The 27,449-nt window shown below is 38.1% G+C and overlaps 1 protein-coding gene across 2 annotated transcripts in view; it reads right to left on the reverse strand.

Annotated features, from left to right (window-relative positions):
- The window catches only part of pth1r (parathyroid hormone 1 receptor), a 213,176-nt gene that overhangs the window by 71,957 nt on the left and 113,770 nt on the right, over positions 1-27,449 (reverse strand). For both annotated transcript variants that reach the window (XR_009809620.1, XM_061920547.1), the window contains exons 3-4: positions 21,606-21,716; positions 16,198-16,322 (exon numbers count right to left, since the gene is read on the reverse strand). Coding sequence is in view for 1 of the 2 variants with exons in the window: in XM_061920547.1 (XP_061776531.1) it covers positions 16,198-16,322; positions 21,606-21,716 (236 nt within the window). In the remaining variant the exon portion in view is untranslated. The remainder of the gene's footprint in view (positions 1-16,197; positions 16,323-21,605; positions 21,717-27,449) is intronic.

Below are 27,449 nucleotides of genomic sequence, written 5' to 3' on the forward strand. Positions count from 1 at the left end.
AAGAACACCTCCAGGCAACTACAACCCGAGACTAACACCCTCCCCACACCACATCCGACCTCCCCGGATCGCAAATAATCAAATGTATATACTTGTTCTGATGCTTTCTGAGCTCACTATGCTCACTGCTCGCTGTACATATGCTACAAAGTGAGACTTACACTGTTTCAATGTCCATTTCTCAGATGATAAACTTGTATGATGACTGAAATATGCTGATAGCAACCCAAACTAAGCCTTCCCAACCCCCTCCACATCCCACCCCTCGGATTGTAATTAATCCAATGTAAATACTCTGATGATTAATTTGTATGATGACTGTATTATGCTGATAGTATATATTTGTACCATGAATTGATTAACCTGGACCCCGACTTAAACACGTTTAACCATTTAGTGGTCAATTGTATGGAATATGTACTGTACTGTGCAATCTACTAATAAAAGTTTCAATCAATCAATCAATGCTATAGCCATACTTGCTTGGGAGTGGGGGGGCATAGTCGAGGGTGGGACGAAAGCGTGGTTAGGGCGGGGGGCGTGGTTAAGAGGGGAGGACTATATTTACAGCTACAATTCTCCAACTTGAGTATTTCATATATATTTCTCATATATATATATATATATATATATATATAATGTGTGTGTATATATATATATATGTGTGTATATATATATTTATATATATATATGTGTGTATATATATGTGTGAATATATATATGTGTATATATATGTATATATATATATATATGTGTGTGTATATATATATATATATATATATATATATATACATGTATATATATATATATGTGTATATATATCTGTATGTATATATATATATGTGTGTGTATGAAATACTTGACTTTCAATGAATTCTAGCTATATATATTTATTTTACTATATATATAAAATAAATATTTCGCCCGATTGTAGCTGAGATAGGCGCCAGCGCCCCCAGGGACCCCAAAAGGGAATAAGTGGTAGGAAATGGTTGGATGGGATAAAAGAAATAGTTGAATTCCAGACGGCACCTATCAAATACACAGTAATAAAAACACAGTTGTTCTACTAACTGTACTGTGCTTGCTGGTTACTAAAAAACAACACTTACCTTTCACTATTTGAGTAACCTTTTGTTCTTCCATTTGCTTACTGGCAAGCGATCTCCGAATCCGGGGACATATCCTTCACGGATTTGTTGTAGACATCCATCCGCAAAGGAGAATGGGATGTTGCTTCCAGCTATCAGCATAGCCATCTTTGTCTGAGCATAAGTTACACCATCGGGTCTCCATTTTGCGAGGTGGGCCATACTAATGGGTTGTGAACGATGCTGCGCTGCGGATGCTTTGTGCTTCGCTGACCGTTCATGACTGAGTATGTCCGTCCGGCCACCGTGTTCAATGGAGAAGTCTGTTTTACAAAATTTACAGGCAACATACCCCTTCCCCTTCAAACTTTCCTGAATAAATTGAAATTCTTGTTTCCATTTGTTTTGGAACTTGCACGCGTATCTCTTCATTTTGCTCGTCGACGGCGTCGCCATGGCTGCTTCGTCTCCTTGTGTGTGCAGTTTTTTATTCAAATCCGTAGCTGTTGTAACGTGATTGGGCAGGCAAGCTGTTTATATAGTGGAAAAGCGGATGTGAAAACATGCTGTCCCCACTCAGGTCCGCATGGAGCTGGAGGGAGCGTGGCCTCCAGCTCCGGCCGAATTTCGGGAGATTTTCGGGAGAAAATTTCTTCCGGGAGGTTTTCGGGAGAGGCGCTGAATTTGGGGAGTCTCCAAATTTTTTCCCGGAGGGTTGGCAAGTATGGCTATAGCCAATCAGATTATTTATATACATATATATATATATATATTATATTATATTATATTATATTATATTAGAGATGCGCGTTTTGTCCGCGGGTCGGGCGGGTGACATGACGAAAAATAGATTTTCGGGCGGGTGGCGGTTGAACCAATTCGAAAATATATATTGTAATAATCCCAGTAATGTAGGCTCATAAAACTTCTTCGTTTGTCTTGTCTTTATTGCACAAGATGTAACACAAACACACAACAGCTCTCATGTCTCTAACGCTTTTCCCGGGACAACTCAAACTCTCACTTCTTGTAGTCAACGTCACTTCCCTATCTCTCCAGAGGTCCCGCCCCCCAGCCAAAGTCATTGGCTAACACCTCGTAGCCAGCCGCTACATTATACATAGTTAAATGTTATGTTGAAGAGGTTCATTTAGCCTACTGATGTGTATTTATAAATGGTTGATTTATATAGGCTAGTAGGTAAAGTGTTGTACCTGACAACTCTTGATGGTACAATCCATATATCACGTCACAGACAACGTCACGCTAACATCACGTGACACCTCTGATGAAGACTGCAGAAGCAAGGTAGCCCAAACTTGTCAGGTACAACACTTTACCTTACTAGCCTATAGAAATCAACCATTTATAAATAGTTAAATGTTGTTACCCACATACGAAAAACGAGCAGCACTCTTTGAAACAGTATGTGAGCATACTTTGTCGATGGACGTAAGGAAGCTACTTCCGGGTATGCCAACAATTCGAGGTATTTGTCATTTGTTGGTATTTTACTTGGTAAAATGTTTGATCCAAATGCTGTGCATGTTATTTTTACGTTTGTAACGTGCTTAATTTATTACAGTTTTCACGGTGAATTTGAAGGGAAAGTAAGCCTTCAAATAAATCAGTTCAAGAAAGCCATTGTGTCTGTGCTATTTGGAGGGAGTTACACTTTCTAACCCATTTAATGCCTTGCATCGTCTATATTAGATATATAACAACGGGCGGGTGTGGCTTTGATGAAATGTTGGTTCGGGTGGATGACGGGTGGATGACGACTTTTGTGATGCGGTTTCGGATCATATAATTGCCTATCCGCGCATCTCTAATATATATGTATATATTATATATATATATTATATATATAATATATGTATATGGACACACTGAATTTGCAATGCCATTTTCAAGAAGAATATTTAAAGAGAAACTTCATCTTGTGAGACGATGTCGGCCAACCCCGGAAGCTACCTCAGCTGTTCTGGCGATGAAATGGGGAAATGCTCGTCATTTCCACTCGAATAAGCCGACGACGAGGGGTACCACTGGCTTATACGGCGTTGAATAGGTGCTATAAATTGTGAGTTAAAAATATTAAATGTTTTCACTTTTTATATGTTTTTTGCTATTTTAATTGTAACAGTTCCTCATAAGATATGTTTTAATTTGCTGATGCGTTTTTATTTTTAAAAACGCCAGAAAATAACCCGTTTTGTACACTGTTGATGTTGTTCAATGCGCAGTAGGGCCTAAATGTGTTCCTGTATAGTATTTATCCAGCAATGGTCATGTGGTGACATCAATTATGAGAGGTAATCATTGAAGTCGGAGATCACTGAAGGCCTAGGTGGGAAACACACGGCCCGACACTGCGTTTAATAGTATCTTCTAGACAGGAGTAATCTAGGCAAAACACTACAGTGAGAAAACCGTGTATTCCCAAGTAACTAATTAACCAGAGTAACTATGGGGTCACATTAGTGCCAAAAATCCAAGCGCATAAAAACTGTTATTGCGCGCTGATTCTCCACATAGTGCGCGCGTGTGACACCCTTTTGCGCGCGCGCGGCGCCTTTTTGCATGCGCGGGGTGCCTATGTGCGCGCGCGCCGTCTTCGTTTTGGCACTTTGTGGGCGGTTATTCTTACACGGCCCCTCCTTTCTGATTGGTCAGGCGAAAATCGCTCAGGGCCAATCAGAAGTATAGCAGGGCGGGTCATCGTCAATATGTATCAAAATAATACAGCTCTTGTCGACAAACAAATTCTAAAAAGTCCAAATTTAGTGGTGTTGTGGAAAATGCCAATTGAATTTTATCTAAAAGTCTTTGAAGAAGGTAATGTCTCATCTGTTGAGAGGACATCACATAGTTAATGAAGTTTTAAGATAGCTCTATTTTCATACACATACAACCAGTCCACAGATGTCAGTCAATGATGGAAATTATATTTTTAAATATGTTTTCTTTCCTCACTTGTCTGTTTTAAAAAATATTTTTATTTATTTAATATTTGTATATGGAAATATTGAATGTATGCCACAAAGTGGGACTATTAATTTTCTTTCCTCCTTTCGATTTGTTATAAATGTCAGAGTATTGAATGTATGTGTATATTTAAATAGTACATGTACCATTGACATCAATAAAATGATTGGAACCAGCTGTTCGAGGTAAGATGGAGAAACATGGAATGTTTATTCATATCTATGATGAAAGGTCCATGGCAGTTCCCTGGGATTAAAAAGAAAGGAAATCAGATTTTCATGGTGCTATCATGGCTGAACAAGTAAGTCTTACACTATTATCTCTCAGATTTAATTCGCCTAATGTATGGAGCTAGTTTTTTTTGTTGTTTTTTTAAATACATATTTTTAACTCTGCCATCTATACTGATCTGGGCTGATGTCTAATTCTCCATAGTTTGAGTTGTTTGCAGAAACCTAAATACTTTTTATAGTAATATTAAAACCATATTCATTAATTGTAGTGATAACCTGTCATTCATTATTCTACTAAAATAGTAATTGCAATCAGAACATCAATAATTAGGCCCATATGCTAATCATGTGTTCCTGATATGAAGAACGCATAGATAAGTGGGTTCAGGTAGACTCTGGTGTAAACTTAAAGTAGATAGAGGAAAGAAAATTAATAGTCCAACATTGTGGCATACATTCAATATTTACATATACAAATATTAAATGAATAAAACATATTTTTTAAAAACAGACAAGTGAGGAAAGAAAACATATTTGAAAATATAATTTCCATCATTGACTGAAATCTGTGGACTGGTTGTATGTGTATGAAAAGAGAGATATTGATCTTGACACAAACAAATTCTAGAAGTCTTTGAAGAAGGTAATGTCTCATCTGTTGAGAGAACATCACATAGTTAATGAAGTGTCAAGATCAATATCTCTCTTTTCATACACATACAACCAGTCCACAGATGTCAGTCAATGATGGAAATTATATTTTCAAATATGTTTTCTTTCCTCTCTTGTCTGTTTTAAAAAATATTTTTATTTATTTAATATTTGTATATGTAAATATTGAATGTATGCCACAATGGGGGACTATTAATTTTCCTTCCTCTATCTACTTTAAGTTTACACCAGAGTCTACCCGGACCCAATTATCTATGCGTACTTCATATCAGGAACACATTATTAGCATATGGGCCTAATTATTGATGTTATGATTGCAATTACTATTTTAGTAGAATAATGAATGACGGTTTATCACTACAATTAATGAATATGGTTTTAATATTACTATAAAAAGTATTTACGCTTCTGCAAACAACTCAAACTATGGAAAATTAGTTATCAGCCCAGACCGGTACAGATGGCAGAGTTAAAAATATGTATTTAAAAAAAACCTAGCTCCATACATTAGGCAAATTAAATCTGAGAGATAATAGTGTAAGACTTACTTGTTCAGCCATGATAGCCCCATGAAAACCTGACATTTATAACAAATCAAACCGTTTGGAAATGAGTTGAAAATTGAGCAAGTTATGGTTATTTAAATAGTACATGTTCCTTGACAACTATGTACTGGGCACGGCCAGCTGCCTGAGGTAAGATGGCTGCCATGTTGCCATTGACTGACAGAGCTCAGAGCCAATCAGAAAGAAGGGGCTGTCTAACCATTCCTGCCCCCAAAGTGCCAAAACAAACATGACAGCGCGAGGAGAGATGCCAGACCGAGACGTAGCGCGCACATATAGGCATCACGCGCGCGCCAAAAGGTGAATCGCGCGCGCACACGAAGTGGAGAATCACCACACGATAACAGTTTTTATGCGCTTGGATTTTTGGCACTAATGTGACGCCATATAACTCTGCCTGAGGTGCTTAAGAGAAGCATTTCAACAAAGTATGTTAACAGTAACTCTGTCGCGAACCTCGCATGGCTGTGTTATTTGTGACCACAAGATGCAGAATCGTTGAGAGTGAAGACCAAGCAAGAGTATTTTAATATAATTAAACAAGGAGGAAGCAGTCATGCATTTAGAGGTTCTCAAACAATAATCAATCCTCGAGCGCTGAGGAGCAGGCATAAATAGCAGCCTGCTGATTAATTCCAGGTGTGGCCAGGCTGCCAATCAGCAGCAGGCGAGGGGAAACATCTCAGGGAGAAAATCAGGAAGGGGAACAAACAGGAAACTAACACCAAACCAGGAACCACCAGCAGAAGTGATGTGACAGATCGTCACAAACTCAACTACTTTAAACAGCTTCATATGCGTCCACTGCATTGCTTTTATAATTCATATCAATCAAGCAAAATTCGGCACCCTCAATAACGATGAGACGTATTTGTCAGAGAAATAATGGCCCTGGCAACACAGAAGGGGTGCCAATTTGGACTAATTGTTAACTTTTTTATGCGGCGGTTCAGGAGTAGAAATGTTTGTCTGTCCCCTCCTAAATTAGTACCTATACATTGTAGCATTTAAAAAATGTTTAATAAATGCTCTTTTACGACCCTGTGAATATCCGTGAAGAGAATCGCAGCTTGAATCAAAAAATTGGACACGAGAAACGGAATCTACTGTCATAGGCAGAAAGTAGTGGAAATTGACAAAATGTGACTCAAATGCTGTCATTGCGGAGACCCATTTATGGGGACCCCATGCATCTTTCCACACTCCACTGCTCCTTCCAATTTTTCCATTGACCTCCATGGAGCCGCGCCAGCACCCTTCATGGGTGAACTGTCTGCCTGACTCCGCAGCCGCACAATTTAAAAAAGTGTATGAAAAAAACAAAACACTTTTCTTATTTCAAAAAGCCAAAAAATATCCCAAATGACCTAACTTGTCAGGCGAAAGCCTTTGTTGACTACTTTTCATTCAAAAGCAGAGTAAAAAGCTTTGTACTCATGCTGGCCAGCTGTCTTGGGATTGTAGCATTTTAAAGGGGAACTGCACTTTTTAACAAAAAATCTTGACTATTATTCACAATCTTTATCTAAGACAAGCACAAATATGTTTTTTTTTTTTATGCATTCTGACTAGTAAAATACATGTAAATACACATCTGCTTACAAAGGTGTCATTGAGATAAAAATATCCAAACACTATCACCGTTTTATAAACATGCAGTAAGTATACATGTATTATAGAAACAGTCGCATTTATGACAACATGTAATATTTACATATTTTGATCATGTTAGGCATACGGGGGCACATGAATTTTCTTGACACATCACAATGTTGACTTTTTCCTTCGACGACATCACTGATTACTGCTCACTGCAAATTTCATAACAACCATCAAAAAAAAAATACAACATTACTTACTGTACAATGTCTGCTGTCACTAGGATGCTGACTGTTAGAATGTTGATATATTCTCGTTAAAATTAATTATGAGTTAAAATCCTCGCAAAGGGTTAAAAAAAAAAAAAGATGCGTACAAACTTTGATAGCCAACTTTGGGTCCAAACCTTATCAACTGCTAATGTCAATAAAGCAGCATAAGGAAGTAACTGGAGGTGGGGGAAATAATTGATTTTTGGACGCATCACATTTCGGACATAGACAATTTGGAAATGTCAATAATCGATAATCAATTTTTGTATTGAAAATAACGTAATGGGACAGTTCTAAAATTTGGCTGACTGCAACGAGCCACCTCACCGAGAGAAAAATGCAATGGGAATTATTACGACTGTGTGGCATATTGTTGCCGGATTTGTTCCTCCGAGGATGCGTCGACATGAACACAGCAAAGGCAGATATAATGAATTTATTTAAGTAACAAAAACAGGCTAAGAACAAAAATACTGGAGCTAAGCAGAAAAGGCAAACAAAGGGAGCTAGCGTGGGAGCTAGGAAAACGAACAGAAATACTAACAACTTGGCACGAAGGCACACAACAGGGAAAACAAATCATTAGCGTGAGAGCTGGAATAAAAACAAAGGCGTAGCATGAAAGCTAGCGAGAATATAAATGCGTAGCGTGAAAGCTAACGAGAAAATACAATACGAGTCACTGTTGCATGAAAGCAAACTAGGATCCCAGAAAGACTGAACAGAAAAAGATGGCTTATATAGGATGGTGATTAACAGAACAGGTGTGCATCTTGAAACCACAGCAGGTGAAAATAATACATAGCTATGGAAACAGTCTAAAAACAGGAACTAAGGAGTCAAACTACCAAACTGTGATACAGAAAAGAATCAAAACTACAACATAGAACGATCCAAGCAGCGGATCGCAACATTAACTGATTCTTATTTCAAATGCACTGCAATAAATAACTAAAATTGCAAGTGGTAAGCGCTTGTTTAGTGAAACAAAAATGTTAAAATGCATCAGTAAACATCAATTATAGATGCTTCAATAATTGATTTTTAATCGAATCTGCCTCTAGACCTAACCTCTCTCTGATCAATGCGCCACTAAATGTAAGTCCCTAAAGTTAGCACTTACAGTATAATAACAATATAATAATAAAAATAATAATGGATTAGATTTATATCGCGCTTTTCTATTGTTATATACTCAAAGCGCTCACAGAGAAGTGGGAACCCATCATTCATTCACACCTGGTGGTGGTAAGCTACATCTGTAGCCACAGCTGCCCTGGGGTAGACTATGTATTAACCAATACATAGGTCACAAAATATAGATTAATGTTGGGGCTTTTTAGATTTATATGGTTTTATAGTCTTAACAGAGGCAATGACAACCTGGCTGCCATTGATTCCATTGGAAGTAGACTCTTATTTACATGTCAGAATGCATTAAACACGTATGTTAATGTCGCTCTAAAGGATTGTGAATTATAGATAACATTACCCAAAAAAAGTGTAGTATCTCTTAAAACATCTTCATTGCTAAGTTAATGATAGGCTCTAATACAGCCTGGAATACAATAGTTTGTATTAGCATGTTGGCTACACAATCAGGAGATCTGGGAGATGCATGTGTGGGTTTTCCCCAGACACTCCAGCTTCCTCCCACATTCCAAAAATATGTATGCTAGTTTAATTGAAGACTCTAAATTGTCAATAGCTATAATTGTAAGTGTGAATTATATTTGTTCTATATGCGCTCTGAAATTGGCTGCCGTATAGGTTGTACCCCGCCTTTCGCTCAAAGTGAGCTGGGATGAGCTCCAGTTTACCCATGACCTTCCTTCCATACCTAAGCGGTATGGAAGATTGTTGGATAAACACCAAATAATAACTGATGCATCCATGTGGGTGTGTTTTCTTTTACGCAAAAGCATAATGTAAACTTCCATCCATTTTCTACCGCTTGTCCCTTTCAGGGTCGCAGGGGGTGCTGGAGCCAATCTCAGCTGCATTCGGGCCAACACAGACAGACAGACAACATTCACACTCACATTCACACACTAAGGCCAATTTAGTGGTTCCAATCAACCTATCCCCAGGTGCATGTCTTTGGTGGTGAGAGCAAGCCGGAGTACTCGGAGCGAACCCACGCAGTCACGGGGAAAACATGCAAACTCCACACAGAAAGATCCCGAGCCCGGGATTGAACCCACCTTTGTACTAACCGCTGTACCACCGTGCTGCCCATAATGTAAACTTAAAATGGTCATATTATATACCGTATTTTCCGGACCATAGGGCGCACTGGCGGACCACCAATGAATGGTCTATTTTCGATCTTTTTTCTTATACTGTACAAGGCGCACTGGATTATAGGGCGCATTAAAGGAGTCATATTGTTATTATCCGTCCATGGCCTGTCAATTAGCCTGTGCATGAAAAGTGTACATAAATAATGTTTGATTGATTGAATGTACAACTTGTGTCAAAATAAAATTTGGATGGACAGAAACAATTCACGGGGCACCACTCTTTAACACTGTAGACTGAAATCATCCGTTCTATCAAGATGTTTACTTCCAGCTAAAACTAACACTTTTGACAAAATGTTTGTTTACAATATTTCCGTACATCTCAGTACTTGTTGCTGCTTCTATCTCCAAGTGCGCGCGGATCACTTGACTGAAAATCGCCATAATAGTTCCATTTAAAGCACACCAAGATGAATTTGGAATATCACATGGGCCCTACACTACATGCCAATCTGAGATGACCTGCAGGGTTATACTGCAGCAATTTTTTTTTTTTTTAAAGGGAATTTCGATAACCTGGAGGTCCAACTTGAGTTTGATCAGCATGAGCGACGAACGCAGTGAAGTGGAGCACCAACTGTGAGTCTTTATGACCAATCATCCATACAGCTGAAATCATGCTGGAAGAAAACCTTTCCTAGCAAGGCTGCAGAGGAATCGTGCATAATACCGAATGGTGAAAAAAAGGATGGATTTTTTTTTTAATTATAGAAAACAAAATGGTATATAAATAGTGTGAAAATTACTATAATTCCATCAGGGTTTCTACAGGTATCAACACATTTAATTAAATTATTTTTTGTTGTTTTAGTGCCACTTAAAAATGTTTAGTAACACTTTAGTATGGGGATCATATGAATCATTAACTAGTTGCTTATTAACATGCAAATTAGTAACATATTGGCTGATAATTAGTCATGAATAAGTACTTTTTAAGTACGTATTAATGTCTTATTCTGCATGGCCTTATTATACAACCAGTAAGCCATTAACTAAGAGTCTTCCCTTACCCTAACCCTATGTTAATAAGCAACTAATTAATGATTCATATGTTCCCCATACCAAAGTGTTACCAAATGTTTTAATGCCATTTCCTACTGCAAATAATACATAGTCAAAAGCTTACAACTGTCTGCATACACACAATTGTAAGTATTTGACAATGATAATATTCCATTCATCCATTTTCTAATGCTTGTCCCTTTTTGGGGTAGCAGGGGGTGCTGGAGCCTTTTTCAGCTGCATTCGGGTGAAGACTGTGTACACCCAGGACAAGTCGCCACTTCATTACAGGGTCAACACAGACAGACAACATTCACACTCACATTCACACACTAGGGACCATTTTAGTGTTGCCAATCAATGTATCCGCCGGTGCATGTTTTTGGAGGTGGGGAGGAAGCCGGAGTACCCGCAGGGAACCCACGCAGTCACGGGGAGAGCATGCAAACTCCACACAGAACGATCCCAAGCCCGGGATTGAATTCAGGACTACTCATGTTTTTTGTATTGTGAGGCACGTGCACATATTGAATAGTTGAAATGTTTACATTAACTGTTACTATCTAGTGAATTAGAATTGACTCACAAGGCTGTTTCATCTGAGAGTGTTTTTGTATTTATTTTAGGACTGTCAACTTTAATGGATTAACGGGTTAAAATACAGTATTGCGTTATCAAATATGAATGATGTTTATTCACTTCAAAGCAGAACTTTAGATAAAACTAGTGCAACTCGTTGGTATTGCAGCTGAAAACGTTCGTATGATCGGCGCATATCAAGTTTAAAATACAATCTTAAAGCGAAACACGTACTTGAGCATGGCGCCAACAGCGTTGGCAACGAGCGACAAATCGAATTACTATTTTGAGTCTTGGAGACTCTGAGGTGAAAGCAGGCAGCAGTCGCCGTCCTCAGCTAGTAGTGACGGGTCAGTCAACAACACCTTGGAGAGGCACAATTACAGCAAGGATGAACCGACTGTGCTACACAAACAAAGAGCATCAACTTGCAACTACAGACTGGGTGTGAATTTATTTTGCTTCCTGGAGAACATTGGACTTCTGTAAGTAATCACAACAAGCCGGGGTCACTTCATGCCAAAAAAAGAGATCAGTCATCTGAAAAAGGTAAACAAACTTGTTTGTTTCAACAAATGTTGCACTATGTTAAGTTGTTTGAGTGTGTTAACTACATTATCGATTCGTAACTGGACCTTCTTTGCAGGAGCTGCAAAGACTCTCAAAATGCACACATAATTTTTACTATACTAATTTTCACCAAGTTTTGAGCAAATCAATGACTTGCAGTTCAGTAAAACATTTGAACGATGTTCTTGTATGACATTCTGACTACCAAATTGCATTTGTACCCAAATATTGGGGGGATTTCTTCAGCAAATTAATGCAAGCAAAAATTATCCCGTGATTTTAATAATTAATCCCAAGTTTAGAGTGCGAATATTTGATTTAAAAAAGTAATCACTTGACAGCCCAATTATTTTGATTTTTTTTTTTGCAACAGCTGACAGTTGTGGAGGTGACATCAGAAATTGCTTTGTTGGTCATGCCAAAAGAAATTTGACATCGTTAACTGCGGCCTACCTTTAATGGCCGACTTGTGATAGCTAGTAGCATGTGTGATTTTACCGCATTGATGCACATTGAGCAACTTAGTGAGTCTTTTTGCACAAGCTGCGGAACTCCTCTCTGGGTTTACCTTAAAAAATCAGCCATCCAGACACTTCTGCTGAAATTTGCAATTTCCCCGACATGTATTCATTTTCTCGCTTTTGCCACAGCATCAGCACGTTTGCAGAATGTAGAAGATACTGCACATTAAGACCTTTTTGTTGGAATATTTTCACAATCTTTATGTAAGGCAACATGTTTTTCTTTGTTTATGCATTCTCTGACGTAAGTAAACATTAGCAAAATCCCAACTGTCCTAATTTGCATCTATGGCCCCCACAAAATAATAATTGGGGGTCTAACAGTATGTGTATTCAGTGTTTCCCACAGGTCAGGCATCTATTTGTGGTGGTGTGGTCGGGCGGCGTGGGGTGGGGGGAAAGGGGGTTTTGGCGGTGTATTTATAATTACAACACTTTATGTACATATTTATATACATATTTATATAATATGTAACTATAAGCTCCATTCACAGACAGAGTCCCATTGCTTTTATGAGCGGTCGAGCGAGTCAAAAGCCGGGAAAAAAAATAAATAAATACAAAAAATTATATATATATATATATATATATATATTTTTTTTTTTCCAAATTTTTTTTTTTTTCCCCAATTTGTGGCGGCCGTAATTATTTTGTGGCGGGTCGCCACAAATCAATTAATGTGTGGGAAACCCTGGTATTTGTATTGAACTGTTTCGGTACGGGGGTTTCGGTTCAGTACGGGGTGTACCGAACGAGTTTCTAAGCTAAAGTCTAAACAAGCTGTTTTGCTTTTTCTGCCTCTCCCTCAGCACCCAGTATTGTCCCACCCACATAACCATCTGATTGGTTACATATAAAGTGGTAACAACCAATCAGCAGTGCGTATTCAGAGCGCATGGAGTCAGTGCTTCTGCGGTGGGGTACAGATAGGTGTTTAGCAGGTGAGCATAAGGCAGCGGACTCTCCCCAAATTATAATAAACACTTCGCAGTTAACTACTAGTAACATCCCTATGAACTCGGTGACCTTCTAGAAACTTAAACTGCAGCTCAGCTCGCTCACAGTTCTGGCTTGAGGTGAAGGCTAATTAGCTTTTAGCATAATGTTAGCTCATTTTGCAGCGTGTGTATGTGTGTTTTACGGACAGAAAAGCTTTGAATGGCAGGGTCCCTGCTATCATATGTTGATAAAATATATCATTTACATAATAAAAATAAACCAAAGGCTTCCCAAGTGCTGTGATAAATTAAGCATGATGAGTTGACTTGAAACTGTTTAATTTTGCACTTTTTATATGTAGAAGAAAAGTTTTGTCATTTTATTTAATCTGAGGCAGTTTAATGTTGACTAACGTGGGCATAATTATTATAGTGTTCCCAATGTTAAAAGGATAAAGCCATTGTTTACAAATTTGGTAAATTAATAACAAAAAAAGTTATATTTTGTTTTTTTCTTACTGTACCGAAAATGAACCGAAACGTGATCTCTAAACAGAGGTACTACTGAACAGAAATTTTTGTGTACCGTTAGACTCCTAAATATAATATACCCAGAAGTCATTTTTTAATGTTATTTCTTTAAAACATACTGTAGAAATGCACAACCTCTGAAAATATGATAGCCACAAACTAGAGGGAACTTTTTTAATCAGGATACAATTCAAACTTTTGTTAAAAGACTTCATTGAATAACACATTAAGTTAAAGTTAAAGTACCACTGATAGTCACACACACACTAGGTGTGGTGAAATTACTCTCTGCATTTGACCCATCCCCTTGTTCCTCCCTCTGGGAAGTGAAGGGAGCAGTGAGCAGCGTCATACTAATGCAAACGAGGCATGTGTTTGGAAATAGATGACTGATCTATACATTTTAGAAAAATACACGTGTATCCTTTAACTGCATTAGTACAAATAAGCTGAGTCAATTTAAAATCTTGAATTTAATGTATTTTACACCCTCACGGTTGTTTAAAATGGGTACAGTAGATAGCAAAATGTGTATAAAATGTTGGGCAGCGGAAGGAACTCTTACTGATTTAATGTAAGGATGTCAGAACATTTTAATTTCCCCTCTGGGATTAATAAAGTATGTCTGATCTGATCAAAATAAGTGTTGTGGTCTTGTGAGAATTGTTTGGTAGGAGGTAGTAATGGTAACTGGTAATGTTAGCCAAGTTAGCTCCTGTGTTGAAGTGCAGACTGAAATAAAGGCGTCGTGTATGAAAAAAGCTCAGCTTCCTTATCAACATGACATGATGATTCACGACTGCACACCAACAGTGACCAGAGAACGGCAGGAGTTTGTACCCCCAGAGCAGTTTCATTTTGCCGCGTTGGGGCAGATATTTCAGTTTGAAAGCCGCAGCCGAAGTAAAGAAACACACAGAGAGACGTAGCAATGTATCAATGTTATTGACTTCATTTTCATTTCACCGTTCGGTTGATTGACTTACTACTATCAGCCCAGTGCTACAACTGTATAACGTTTTCACCGCCAGTGGATATTGTGTTTAATGCTTTTTGATGCCATTTAAGGCCTTAATTTTCGTAAAATCCATTTAATGACTTACTGTCGTAGTCAAAAGTTTACATACACTTGTAAAGAACATAATGTCATGGCTGTCTTGAGTTTCAAGAAATTTCTAAAACTCTTATTTTTTGTGATAGAGCGATTGGAGCACATACTTGTTGGTCACAAAAAAAACATTGATGAAGTTTGGTTCTTTTATGAATTTATTATGGGTCTACTGAAAATGTGACCAAATCTGCTGGGTCAAAAGTATACATACAGCGATGTTAATATTTGCTTACATGTCCCTTGGCAGGTTTCACTGCAATAATGCACTTTTGGTAGCCATCCACAGGCTTCTGCTTGAATTTTTGACCAAATCTCTTGACAAAATTGGTGCAGTTAAGCTAAATGTTTTGGTTTTCTGACATGGACTTGTTTCTTCATCATTGTCCACACGTTTAAGTCAGGACTTTGGGAAGGCCATACTAAAACCTTAATTCTAGACTGATTTAGCCATTCCTTTACCACTTTTGACATGTGTTTGGGGTCATTGTCCTGTTGGAACACCCAACTGTGCCCAAGACCCAACCTCCAGGCTGATGATTTTAAGTTTGCCTGAAGAATTTGGAGGTAATCCTCTTTTTTCATTGTCCCACTTACTCCCTGTAAAGCACGGGTTCCATTGGCAGCAAAACAGGCCCATAACATTATACTACCACCATCATGCTTGACAGTAGGAATGGTGTTCCTGGGATTAAAGGCCTCACCTTTTCTCCTTCAAACATATTGCTGGGTATTGTGGCCAAAAATCTCAATTTTTGTTTCATCTGACCACAGAGCTTTCCTCCAGAAGGTCTTATTTTTGTCTGTGATGTCAGATGAAACAAAAACAAACACGTTTGTTGTATGTGGTCCAATCACTCTATCACAAAAAAATAAGAGTTGTAGATATTATTGGAAACTCACGACAGCCATGACATTATGTTCTTTACAAGTGTATGTAAACCTTTGACCACGACTGTGTAATGCTTTTTAATGCCCTGCGGAAACCCTGTCTCCGTTTGGGTCCTGGAAAAGACAATTTGTGTCTCTGATTGCAAATATACAAGACATTTCCCTAATTGCAGCTTAACACAAAGAGCTTGTGTTGCCAATAGCTTTGTCATGGCTTTAAACACTAATTAAAAGTGACTCCTGGCCGCAATATTCAAAGAGTCCTATTAATGGCTGAGTGCAGCGCTACCGTAAAGAGTGTCAGCAAGCGAGACAATAAGAGACGGCGCTTACCTTCTCGTGGCTCTGGTTGTAATGGGACAGGAATTTAGCACATTCGCTGTAATTGGCCCAAGTCTTGTTGTTGGCCGTGGAGATCTCCCACGTTCCGTTGCTGTCACAGCGGCGGTAAGCTCGTCCTACACAAGGGGCAGGAAATACTTAATCACTTGTTCCTAGAGATGTTTGCCCATAAAGGGTTGTTGCTTGAGGTGGTTAGTTGTAGTACTGAGACAGGTCATCAACTGGTAGGCAGGACTCCTGTGATGTGGTCATGAATATTTGGCCAGCTTTATATTACACTCTTTTATAAAGGCAAATGTTGTGTTTTTCCTTAAATTATACTCTATGCAAGTCAAATGATGAGTGAAATGTTGTCACTTCATTTTCTTCTATTTTGCAGTGGTGGACCTACAGTGCCTGCAAGGCCTTCTGTGCTGGCCTAACATAAATCCATCCATTTTCTACCGCTTGTCCCTTTTGGGGTCGCAGGGGGTGCTGGAGCTTATCTCAGCTGCATTCGGGCGGAAGGTGGGGTAAACCCTGGACAAATCGCTACCTCATCACATAAATCATGATCATTAAAGGCCTAGTGAAATTAGATAGCAGGTCCATTCTATGTGTCATACTTGATCATTTCGCGATATTGCCATATTTTTGCTGAAAGGATTTAGTAGAGAACAGCCACAATAAAGTTCGCAACTTAGAGAAAAGCCCTGCCTCTACCAGAAGTCGCAGACGATGACGTCACATGTTGATGGCTCCTCACATATTCACATTGATTTTAATGGGAGCCTCCAAAAAAAAGTGCTGTTCGGACCGAGAAAACGACAATTTCCACACCAATTTGAGCGAGGATGAAAGATTCGTGTTTGAGGATATTGATAGCGACGGACAAGGAAAAAACAACGCGATTGCATTGGTACGGATTCCGATGTTTTTTTTTAGACACATTTACTAGGATAATTCTGGGTAATCCCTTATCTTTCTATTGTGATGCTAGTGTTTTAGTGAGTTTAACAGTACCTGATAGTCGGAGGGGTGTCTACACGGGTGTCTTGATGCCAATGTCTCAGGGAAGTTGACGGCAGCTTTATGGACGGCACAAGCTCAGCTTTTCTCAGGTAGGAAGCGACTTTTTAACCACAATTTTCTCATAGACACCTGCTGGTTGACATTCCGTCGTGATTCATGTTCGCTTGACCGCGCTCTGATCCATAGTAAAGTTTCACATCCAGGAATTTTAAACAAGGAATCACCGTGTTTTTGCTTCCCAACTCCATCTTTCTACTTTGACTTCTCCATTATTAATTGAACAAATTGCAAAAGATTCAGCAACACAGATCTCCAAAATACTGTGTAATTATGCGATTAAAACAGACGACTTTTAGCTGTGTGTGTGCGTAGCGCTCATACTTCTTAAAAACCCGTGACGTCTTGCGTACACGTCATCATTACACAACGTTTTCAAGACGAAACTCCCGGGAAATTTAAGATTGCAATTTAGTAAATTAAAAAAGCCGTATTGGCATGTGTTGCAATGTTAATTTTTTCATCATTGATATATAAACTATCAGACGTGGTGGGTAGTAGTGGGTTTCAGTAGGCCTTTAATTGATAAAAGTCCATTTTATTCAAATTCACTTTCCCTAAATATATAAAAGTCTTGTCCAGGGTGTACCCCGCTTTCCGCCCGTATGCAGCTGGGATAGGCTCCAGCCACTCCCTGCGACCCCGAAAGGGACAAACGGTAGAAAATGGATGAATACATATACAAAAGAACCCATCATATTCTCTTCATGCCATATTAGGCTCCAGTGTTGCTGTTTTATAAAGCTTATATCCAATCAAAATTCTGTTTGCTTGTTGCCAGTGGTGCATGAAATCTGCAGCGGTCTGTGCAGTGTAAGTAAACGGGGCACATACAGTTGATAGACAGTTATGATAACCAGTCAGATCAAGAGTTGTTGACAGTAGGCCTCCATGTTGAACTGTTGAATGTGACATACGCATCCTGTAAATAGATACTCACAAACGAGTATCCGATCACAAGTGAATTGCGAATGCAGAAAGTTCAGTGCATCAACACAGCCGCACCGGAGCCACACTTGGCGAGCAGAGGAATCTGATATCTGCACGCTTTTTTAACCCACGATGGCCATAGGAGAGCAAAATGTTGATTGGGTTGCAGCTATATATTTGCAAGGCCATTTTCAAGACGGATATTTCAAGAGAAGCTAGATCTCATGAGACGATGTCAGCCGACCCCAGAGCTAGTTAACTTGTCCCAGTCGGGTTTGTCCGCCACTTCTAATCATTTTTGTTTTTTCCTAGATGCCGACGCTGTAGTGGCTGCTGTTGGCAGAAGCTCTGTGCTCTTGTATCATCCTTTTGTGTTTGTGTTTCCCTCTTGTTTTCATGTGTTATTATGTATGTATATATATATATATATATATATGTATATATATATATATATATATATACACACCGTATATATTTTGCCTTTTGGTTCAAAACCCTTTGGGACTGTGTGACAAGGGGTGGCACTTTCGTGACTTCTGCGGTGCTTTTTTGTATTTCTGATTCTAATCGAATCAACCAACTATGAGCGCTACCCCTGGCTTACGGCTTCTTATGGGTGCTGCAAATTGTGAGTTGAAATATTTTACTTTTTATTGTTTTAAATGATTTTACAATGATTTTAATTTTAAAAGTACCACATAGAGATGTGGGTTTATTGATGTTTATATGCGCCTGAAAATAGCCTGTTTTGTACACTGTTGAGGTGGTGATTTAAAGCCCTGTGATGCGCAAGTGTGTTTCTTTATGGTATTTCTCCAGCCGTGGTCATGGGGTGACATAAATCATGGTATTATGAGAGGTAGTTTTTCAAGTTGGACTAAGTAGGACATCACTGAAGGCCTTGGTGTGAAATGCACGGCCTGTCACTGATCTTGCACGTTTTCTTGTTGATAATTGGCTGTATATCTCCCACATTTGCACAATAAATGTCATGTTCTTTCTTAATGTATGCTCAATGAAAGGTAAATGTTAAGAGAAATGCATAATGTTGACAATTATTTTTTTATTAACATTTCATCCTGACAGTTTTCCTGTTGACATTCAGTTTTTTTTCCCCCACTTTTACAAATGCAGATGTGGTGATCTACCATAATTAGTGCTCAAGGCAAGTCAATTGATAAGTGAAACGTCTAATTGTGTCAATTTGTTTTTCCATCAGTTACATCTATCCTGTATGTTTTGACTTTATTTCCTGCATTTTTTACACATGAGAAGTCATGTTATTCCTTAGTTTTTGCTCAGTGCAAGTCAAATGATAACTGAAATGTCAAACTTTATCAATTAATTTTCATTGTTTATCTTTTATCCAGTGTGTTTTAACTTGATTTCCCCCACTTTTACAGGTGACATGTGATGTTTTTCTTGAATTTAATCATAATGCAAGGCAAATGTTAAGAGAAATGTCTAATTTTGTCAATTATTGTTTTATTGTTAAGCTTTAATCCTGTATGTTTTCCTGTTGAAATTCACCTTTATTTATTCTCCCCACTTTTACAAATGCAGATGTGGTGTTCTTTCTTAATTTGTGGTCAATGCAAGTCAATTGATAAGTGAAATGTCTAATTGTGTCAATTTGTTTTTCCAGCAGTTACATCTATCCTGTATGTTTTGACTTTATTTCCTGCATTTTTTACACATGAGAAGTCATATTATTCCTTAGTTTTTGCTCAGTGCAAGTCAAATGATAACTGAAATGTCAAACTTTATCAATTAATTTTCATTGTTTATCTTTTATCCAGTGTGTTTTGACTTGATTTCCCCCACTTTTACAGGTAACATGTGATGTTTTTCTTGAATTTAATCTCAATGCAAGGCAAATGTTAAGAGAAATGTCTAATTTTGTCTATTGTTGTGTTGTTAAGCATTAATCCTATATGTTTTCCTGTTGACATTCACCTTTATTTATTTCCCCCACTTTTACAAATGCAGATGTGGTGTTCTTTCTTAATTTGTGCTTAATGCAAGTCAATTGATAAGTGAAATGTCTAATTGTGTCATTTAATTTTTTCATCAGTTACCTCTATCCCGCATGTTTTGACTTAATTTCCTGCATTTTTTACACATTAAATGTCATGTTTTTATTTAGTTTGTACTCATTGCATGTCAACATTTGTTTGATTAATTTTCATTGTTTACTGTATAATTTTTCTGTTTGATATTCACTTTTATGTCCTTTACTTTTACGAATACAGATGTCCTGTTCTTCCCCAATTTAATCTCAGGGCAAGTCAATTGACAAGTGAAATGTCTAGTTTTGTGCTTTCCATTCCATTTCACTGTCCACTGTCAATCTTGTTGTTTTTAACCCCTTCTCAACCCTGAACGTACATTGAAAATACACGCAACCCTAACTTAAAATGACATTTGAGGCATTTAAGAAATTCCACCCAGACAGCCCTGCAAACAAGGACATATCCGGTGAAAAGATGAGGTATGGTCGGTCTATCGTAGCTCGGTCGCTGCTAGCATGTTGTGTGTTGTTTTATTGTTTTGATTGATTGAAACTTTTGTTAGTAGATTGCACAGATTGTACATATTCCATACAATTGACCACTAAAGGGTAAGACCCGAATAAGTTTTTCAACTTGTTTAAGTCGGGGTCCAGGTAAATCAATTAATGGTGCCTTGGTGTGCATTGTTTACACAACTTGCGGTGCGCTACTTAATATGTCCAAGTGGAACTTGTTCGGTACGCCTCTGAACCGAACCGAAACCCCTGTACCGAAATGGTTCAATACAAATACACGTACCGTTACACCCCTCGGAATTACTGTCAAAGAACTTTGAGTACATTTAAGGTAGAAAAGTGCTATACAAGTACAACCCATTTACCATTTAGATGTTGAATATTTATAGAACATCATCATTTTTCCAGCTGGAATAACTGGGTTTGTTTTGTTAATTTTTTGTTGCCATTACTTTCCGATGAATGTGTTGTACTGGCTCATGTGTCCACGTTGATGGCTCATCTCGGTTTTAAGCTCAAATATTCCCACAAGACTCGGCCCGTGCACGTTTTTTGCGTAGACTGGCAAAAAGTGTCGATGGCTAACAAGAGGGTTCACTCTGTTCGTTCCAATTCTGCTGTTGAATAAACACGCCCAGGTGCTTAGATCAACGCGCAGAGTTAACCCTCTTGCACCCTGATTGAAAGCGACAGACGAAGAAAACAAACACTTTTAGACATGGTCATTTGTTGATGCCGGCAAAGTTTCTGAGTTCCTTCTCATTTATCCTTTGATCAACTCAATTGCATACGTTGCTTTGTTTGGGAAATCACATCTGAGGCATTGCTAAAAAAAACAAGCTGCAGCACGGTCCTCCGAGACCAGACTTAATACCTCGATGGTTGAAGTCGTAGATGTACTCGGGGCATGAAGTGGACACCAGCTTTCCTGAAGCCCCTTCAGGCCAGCACACAATGCCATCCCAGTCTGGCGCGCAGTGGCCATCTATGGGGGAATAAAGCAGAGCAACATAGCGTCACGTATTGGACTGAACTGTTTCTGGTACAAAAGCAGCAGTGTGTTTTCGAGAGGATACCGCAGGCCTTTATGCTATATGCAAATGAGCAACAAGGTCGCCCTTTTTAGGAATATACAGAAAAGGAAATTGGTTTGCGGGTCAAGCGGAGAGCATACTCGTTTGTCTACTTTCCATCCATTGTCCTGTAATTAGGACTTGCAAATTTGGCATTCTAAAAATGCTGTGAAGAATTTATATTGCATGTGTGTGGCGTGTAGCCTTCTTTTTTTAGTTCACATACAACCACACTTAAATCACATTTGTGACTTGCTTTTTCTTCAATTTTCTGTCTGTTTCCTCTCTAAACACATAACTTTAAAAAAAAAAAAAGACAACTTCAGATTGTTTTCTTTGTTTAAAAATAGAACAAGCACATTATTCAGAAATTGTACGAATCATAATGGGTTTTTTTTTTGGTTTTTTTTACACTTACATGTTTTGGTTAATAGTACTCTGTCTTTATTTGGCGTTATTTATATTTTCTGAAAAAGTCATTAGACAACTCATTGGTGTTCATTTTCAATTTATCAAGATTAAAATATTGTATCAAATTCCAATTACAATGTACATTGATCATTTTCCTCGACTGATGTACTAACATCATGTGGTTTATTTTGTACATATGCGGCATCATCTACAAAGATACAAAGAATTGCTATTGCGACATCAATGGACACATTTAGAACAGCTGTTTCTTTCATTCAACAATTTCAAGTTAAATTTTAAACTTAGCAAACTCATCCCACCAGCTGGACGTTTGACACCCCTGGTCTATACCCAGGTTCTCCAATCAGGTTATAGCGGGTGTTGTCTTGCATCAGGTTTTCTCTCTTTGTTTGTACCCTTTTAAATGTTGATACAACAATAATTAGCAAGTGATGATGTAGTTATTTCGTGCTATTCCCATGTTCTCCAGTCAGGTCCGAGAAAGTCTCGTCTGGTGTCATGTTTTCTCTCTCCCAGTGTCCCGTCTTAAATTAAGCTAAACCAGGTGTGTCAAACTCCTTATAGCTCAGGGGCTGCATGGAGCAAAATCTGTGCACACGCGGGCCGGACTATTAAAATCAGGGCATTAAAACTAAGAAATAAAGACAATTTCAGATTGTTTTCCCTGTCTTAATTCGGCCAAAAATGGAATAAATACATTTGGACAATATTACAATAGAAATATAGAAAACAATACCGACTAAGGGTATGGGAAAAAATTGATTCGAATACGAATTGCGATTCTCACGTTGTGCGATTCAGAATCCATTCTCATTTTTTTTTTTAAATCGATTATTTTTTTTAGTAATCCAACACACCAATACACAGCAATACCATAACAATGCAATCCAATTCCAAAACCAAACCTGACCCAGCAACACTCAGAACTGCAATAAACAGAGCAATTGAGAGAAGACACAAACACGACACAGAACAAACCAAAAGTAGTGAAACAAAAATGAATATTATCGACAACAGTATCAATATTAATTATAATTTCAGTATAGCAGTGATTACAAATCCCTCATTGACATTATCATTAGACATTTATAAAAATAATAAAAAAAGAACAATAGTGTCACAGTGGCTTACTCTTGCATCGCATCTCATAAGCTTGACAACACACTGTGTCCAATGTTTTCACAAAGATAAAATAAGTCATATTTTTGGTTCGTTTAATAGTTAAAACAAATTTACATTATTGCAATCAGTTGATAAAACATTGTCCTTTACAATTATAAAAGCTTTTTTTTTTAAATCTACTACTCTGCTAGCATGTCAGCAGACTGGGGTAGATCCTGCTGAAATCCTATGTATTGAATGAATACAGAATCGTGTTGAATCGGAAAAATATCGTTTTTGAATTGAGAATCGCGTTGAATCGATATTTAATTGAGTCGCGACCCCAAGAATCGATATTGAATCAAATCGTGGGACACCCAAAGATTCACAGCCCTAATACTGACAGTGGTAAAGTTTAGATCCATGAAGGAAAGAAGAAAGTGAATGAATGTTTGTAACAAAAATACATTTATTTTTGCATTTTGTATTATTTTCTCTCCAAAACACAATATAGAATGTGAGAAATGACAGGATAATGCATACATTTATCATTTGTTTTCAAAACTGTTACAAAAAAGTGGGACCGCAAAAATGTACTATGGGACCCCATTTGTATGACTTAGTAGGGCCCTTGGGACCCAATCAAATTCTTAGTGCCAACACTGATGGGAGTATTGGTGCGTGCAAAACAGCAGCAGGTGGCTGTGGCCTGCGGGCCGGTTCTAATACTAATTATCATCTCGGAGGCCATGACTTTGACACCCCTGAGCTAAACCCAACACTTCTATGTGCAGTTTGCTTTTCCTCGGTCAACTCTAGTCCTTTTCTTCTCTATCAAATCAAATTCCAGCATGTGTTATTGTTCATGCTACTTGCATTTATTTTTGGCTGCATAGAATCAGCAAAAGTTTCCCCCACCCAGCTCAGATTCCAGGGAAGAACCTCTCATGTGGTTTCACATTTGGGTTGTAGTATTTTTAAAAACGCCTGCCCAATTTGAATGACCACTAACAAGTAGCGATGCACAAAACTCAAACAATGCATTTTCTCCAGTGGATTAAGATTAAGTTATCTTTGCTGCAATCAGACATCGAAAGACGATATGTTTTTTTATTTGCCTGTCACCAAAATTAGACAGCCCACAGATTTCTGGTGCAAGTTCCCCCAGACCGCACATCCGGAGCTGTTACTATTGGACCACCTACATGCCAACAGGCACACATATATCGGTAGGCTTTTCTATAAATTACCTGACCACAATTCAAACAAAAATAAGGCTACAAGGGAAGTCTGGTATTAGTGATGCAAATGGACCTCTCTCTCTCTCTCTCTCTCTCTCTCTCTCCTCTCTCTCTCTCTCTCCGACTTGCCAGACATCCACAGCCTATCTTAATTATGAGCTGCAGATGTCATAACATGGACTCCACGTTTTCCTGATGATGTTTTTCTACGGACCACAAGCTCGGGGTCTGAGCTATTTTTCACCCAGCGAGGTTTGGGGCATCGACCCCACATCCCTCCACTGTCCCCCCACCCATGCCAACCTCAACGTGTTTCCCCTCAAAGAGTACCTTGTCTGGCGTGGGTATTTTAAGCACAAATAACAAAAAGCACATGAAGTTAGAATGTGGAAATAAAGCAGAGAGTTGTGCTGAAACACATGGTTTTCAACTCTCCCAAAGAGGTTATGTATTGAGGCGTTGTGGTTTGTTTGTCAGCAGGATTGTGTAACAACATTATGGAGGGAGGAAAAAGGAAGAAAGGTAATTTTTGGTACAGATATTGACTTTTGTTTCTTTTCCAGTTAATAATGCATGACAAAGACTGGATTGTTTGGCGTTGGCTGAGGTTTACACTACAGAAAGTATGCCATTGCTAGTTTTTCCACTTTTATGCAAGGCATTAGTCGCTATATTTCTATCTGCAGGCTATGTATCTCTGCTTCTGCTTCTCAGTTGATATCATTAAATTGCAGTACCTCGCTTCTCGCATGATTTGGTTTTCGACGAAGAATGTTGCCAGCGTTTTGCCTAGGTTTTCGTATACATTGCCATCTTGGTAATTATTGTATGTTCAAATGTTGTTTGCAACAAATTTGTCTGTTTGCCCGTGCGCGTGAGCACCCAAAACCATAGTGTGTGTGTACAATCACAGAAACAGTAAATAACCAAATTATTAATTCAAATTTATTCAAATAAATGAAATGCACCGGAAATATACAATATCGGTCATTAAGTAATATATGAATTACATATTTAAAATACAATTGGAAAAAAAAGTACATATATATATATATATATATATATATATATTAAAGATGTCCGATAATGGCTTTTTTGCCGATATCCGATATTCCAAAGTTGTCCAACTCTAAATTATCGATTCCAATAACCGATACCGAAATATACAGTCGTGGAATTAACACATTATTATGCCTAATTTTGTTGTGATGCACCGCTGGATGCATTAAACAATGTAAAAAGGTTTTTTCAAAATAAATCAACTGAAGTTATGGAAAAAAATTCAACATGGCACTGCCATATTTGTTATTGAAGCCACAAAGTCAAGGGAGTAGGTTTGATTTTGAGATTGGTGGGGACACAAAAGTGCTCCAAGGCAGCACTCTGAAAGTTTACTTCTTTTTTTTTTTTACATTAGCAATCATAATTTCACGTCATGCAGATGTTATAGGGTAAAGCAACTAAAATGAAAGCAAAGGAGACGACTTCGAAGAGTTTTCATCTTTACTCTTTAGTGTAGGGCTGTAGTGCAATTGTGCATCATACTGTCAATTAACATAGCCTACTATGTAATGACAGATACATTAGGGACAATGACCATAGAGCAGTTACTGCCTGAGCAAAAAGGCTTTTACTAAATATGAATATTACTTAATAATAATTAATTATATTTTATAATTGTAAAATCACATGATCATCTAGTGAGTTTTTATTGTATTTCCACCACAAAGTTGTGTTCATTGGTGTTTTCAAACCGTTGCTCACTTCTACACAAATACATGAAACTAAAAAATAATTTGAAAAATAAAACGGAAAGGTGAAATCTGGCGATCTGATTGGCTGTTAACCGTGGTTTAAATATTCTAAAGCCTTATCACAGCGTAGGCTATCACTCCGCCTCAGGCACGCATGACTGGTATGAATGGAAGTTGTTGTCATGTATCCATGACAACGGACTGTTACAGTCCGTAGTAAAAGACAGCTGATGTTTTTATGATGTTAAAAAACGGACTAAAGTAGTTAAATTCACATGTTCAAGGGTAACTTTCACCTCTGGGGAGGGTTAACAATGGTAGAGGGGACTGAGCATTGACTTTCACCTGAAAAAAAAAAGCGGAAGAAAAGACAAGAAGGGGTAATTTGGAGCTAACGTCTGGATAGGTGGGACTATTTTTTCAATAGTGAGGCTATTTTATTGGATAATACGTATTTCTGGTTGAATAAAACTACATTAAATTGATTGAGTATTCCTATTTCATATTGCCTTTATTGATAACCGTTTTATAAAAGCAATATATCACTCCAGTCCAAGGTATATGCTCATTATAGCACTCTAAGGGGCGTGACTGGAGTGATCTATTGTTTAATTATTCAATATTGTTGAGCCTCTAAACACCCTTGAAGTAACTTACAGTTTGACTCCTAAAGAAGTCTCTTATATCCAGTTTTCTTTTCATTGACATCCTTCAAAACCTACAGCACACACGCACGCAAACAGACACAAACACAATGTAAATCACAGCACTGATATTAAAATCCATCTAGCTACCGTGTGCCAGGAACAACAAATGCCGAACATGTTGACAACTTACAACTTACACTTACTTACAAGTTAGAACTTACAACTTACACTGACAGTTGCACTGTCTCTCGTGCGGTCGCTAGCAACTAGCATGTAGGCTAGCTTTTACAAGCAGGAGTGACAGCGGGGACAGCCAATCACACGTAAGTTAGCGTGAAACCGGCAACTAATCAGGCAGCGATATTTAGGTTAGAGGCGGGACTTCTAGCAGAGACTGACATTTAACCCTTTCTGTGCCATAATCATTGACTAAACATTACGGACAGCGGTTGGATTGATAGTGACTACAC

This window comes from Nerophis ophidion, linkage group LG14, assembly GCF_033978795.1.
Source record: "Nerophis ophidion isolate RoL-2023_Sa linkage group LG14, RoL_Noph_v1.0, whole genome shotgun sequence".
Taxonomy (NCBI): domain Eukaryota; kingdom Metazoa; phylum Chordata; class Actinopteri; order Syngnathiformes; family Syngnathidae; genus Nerophis; species Nerophis ophidion.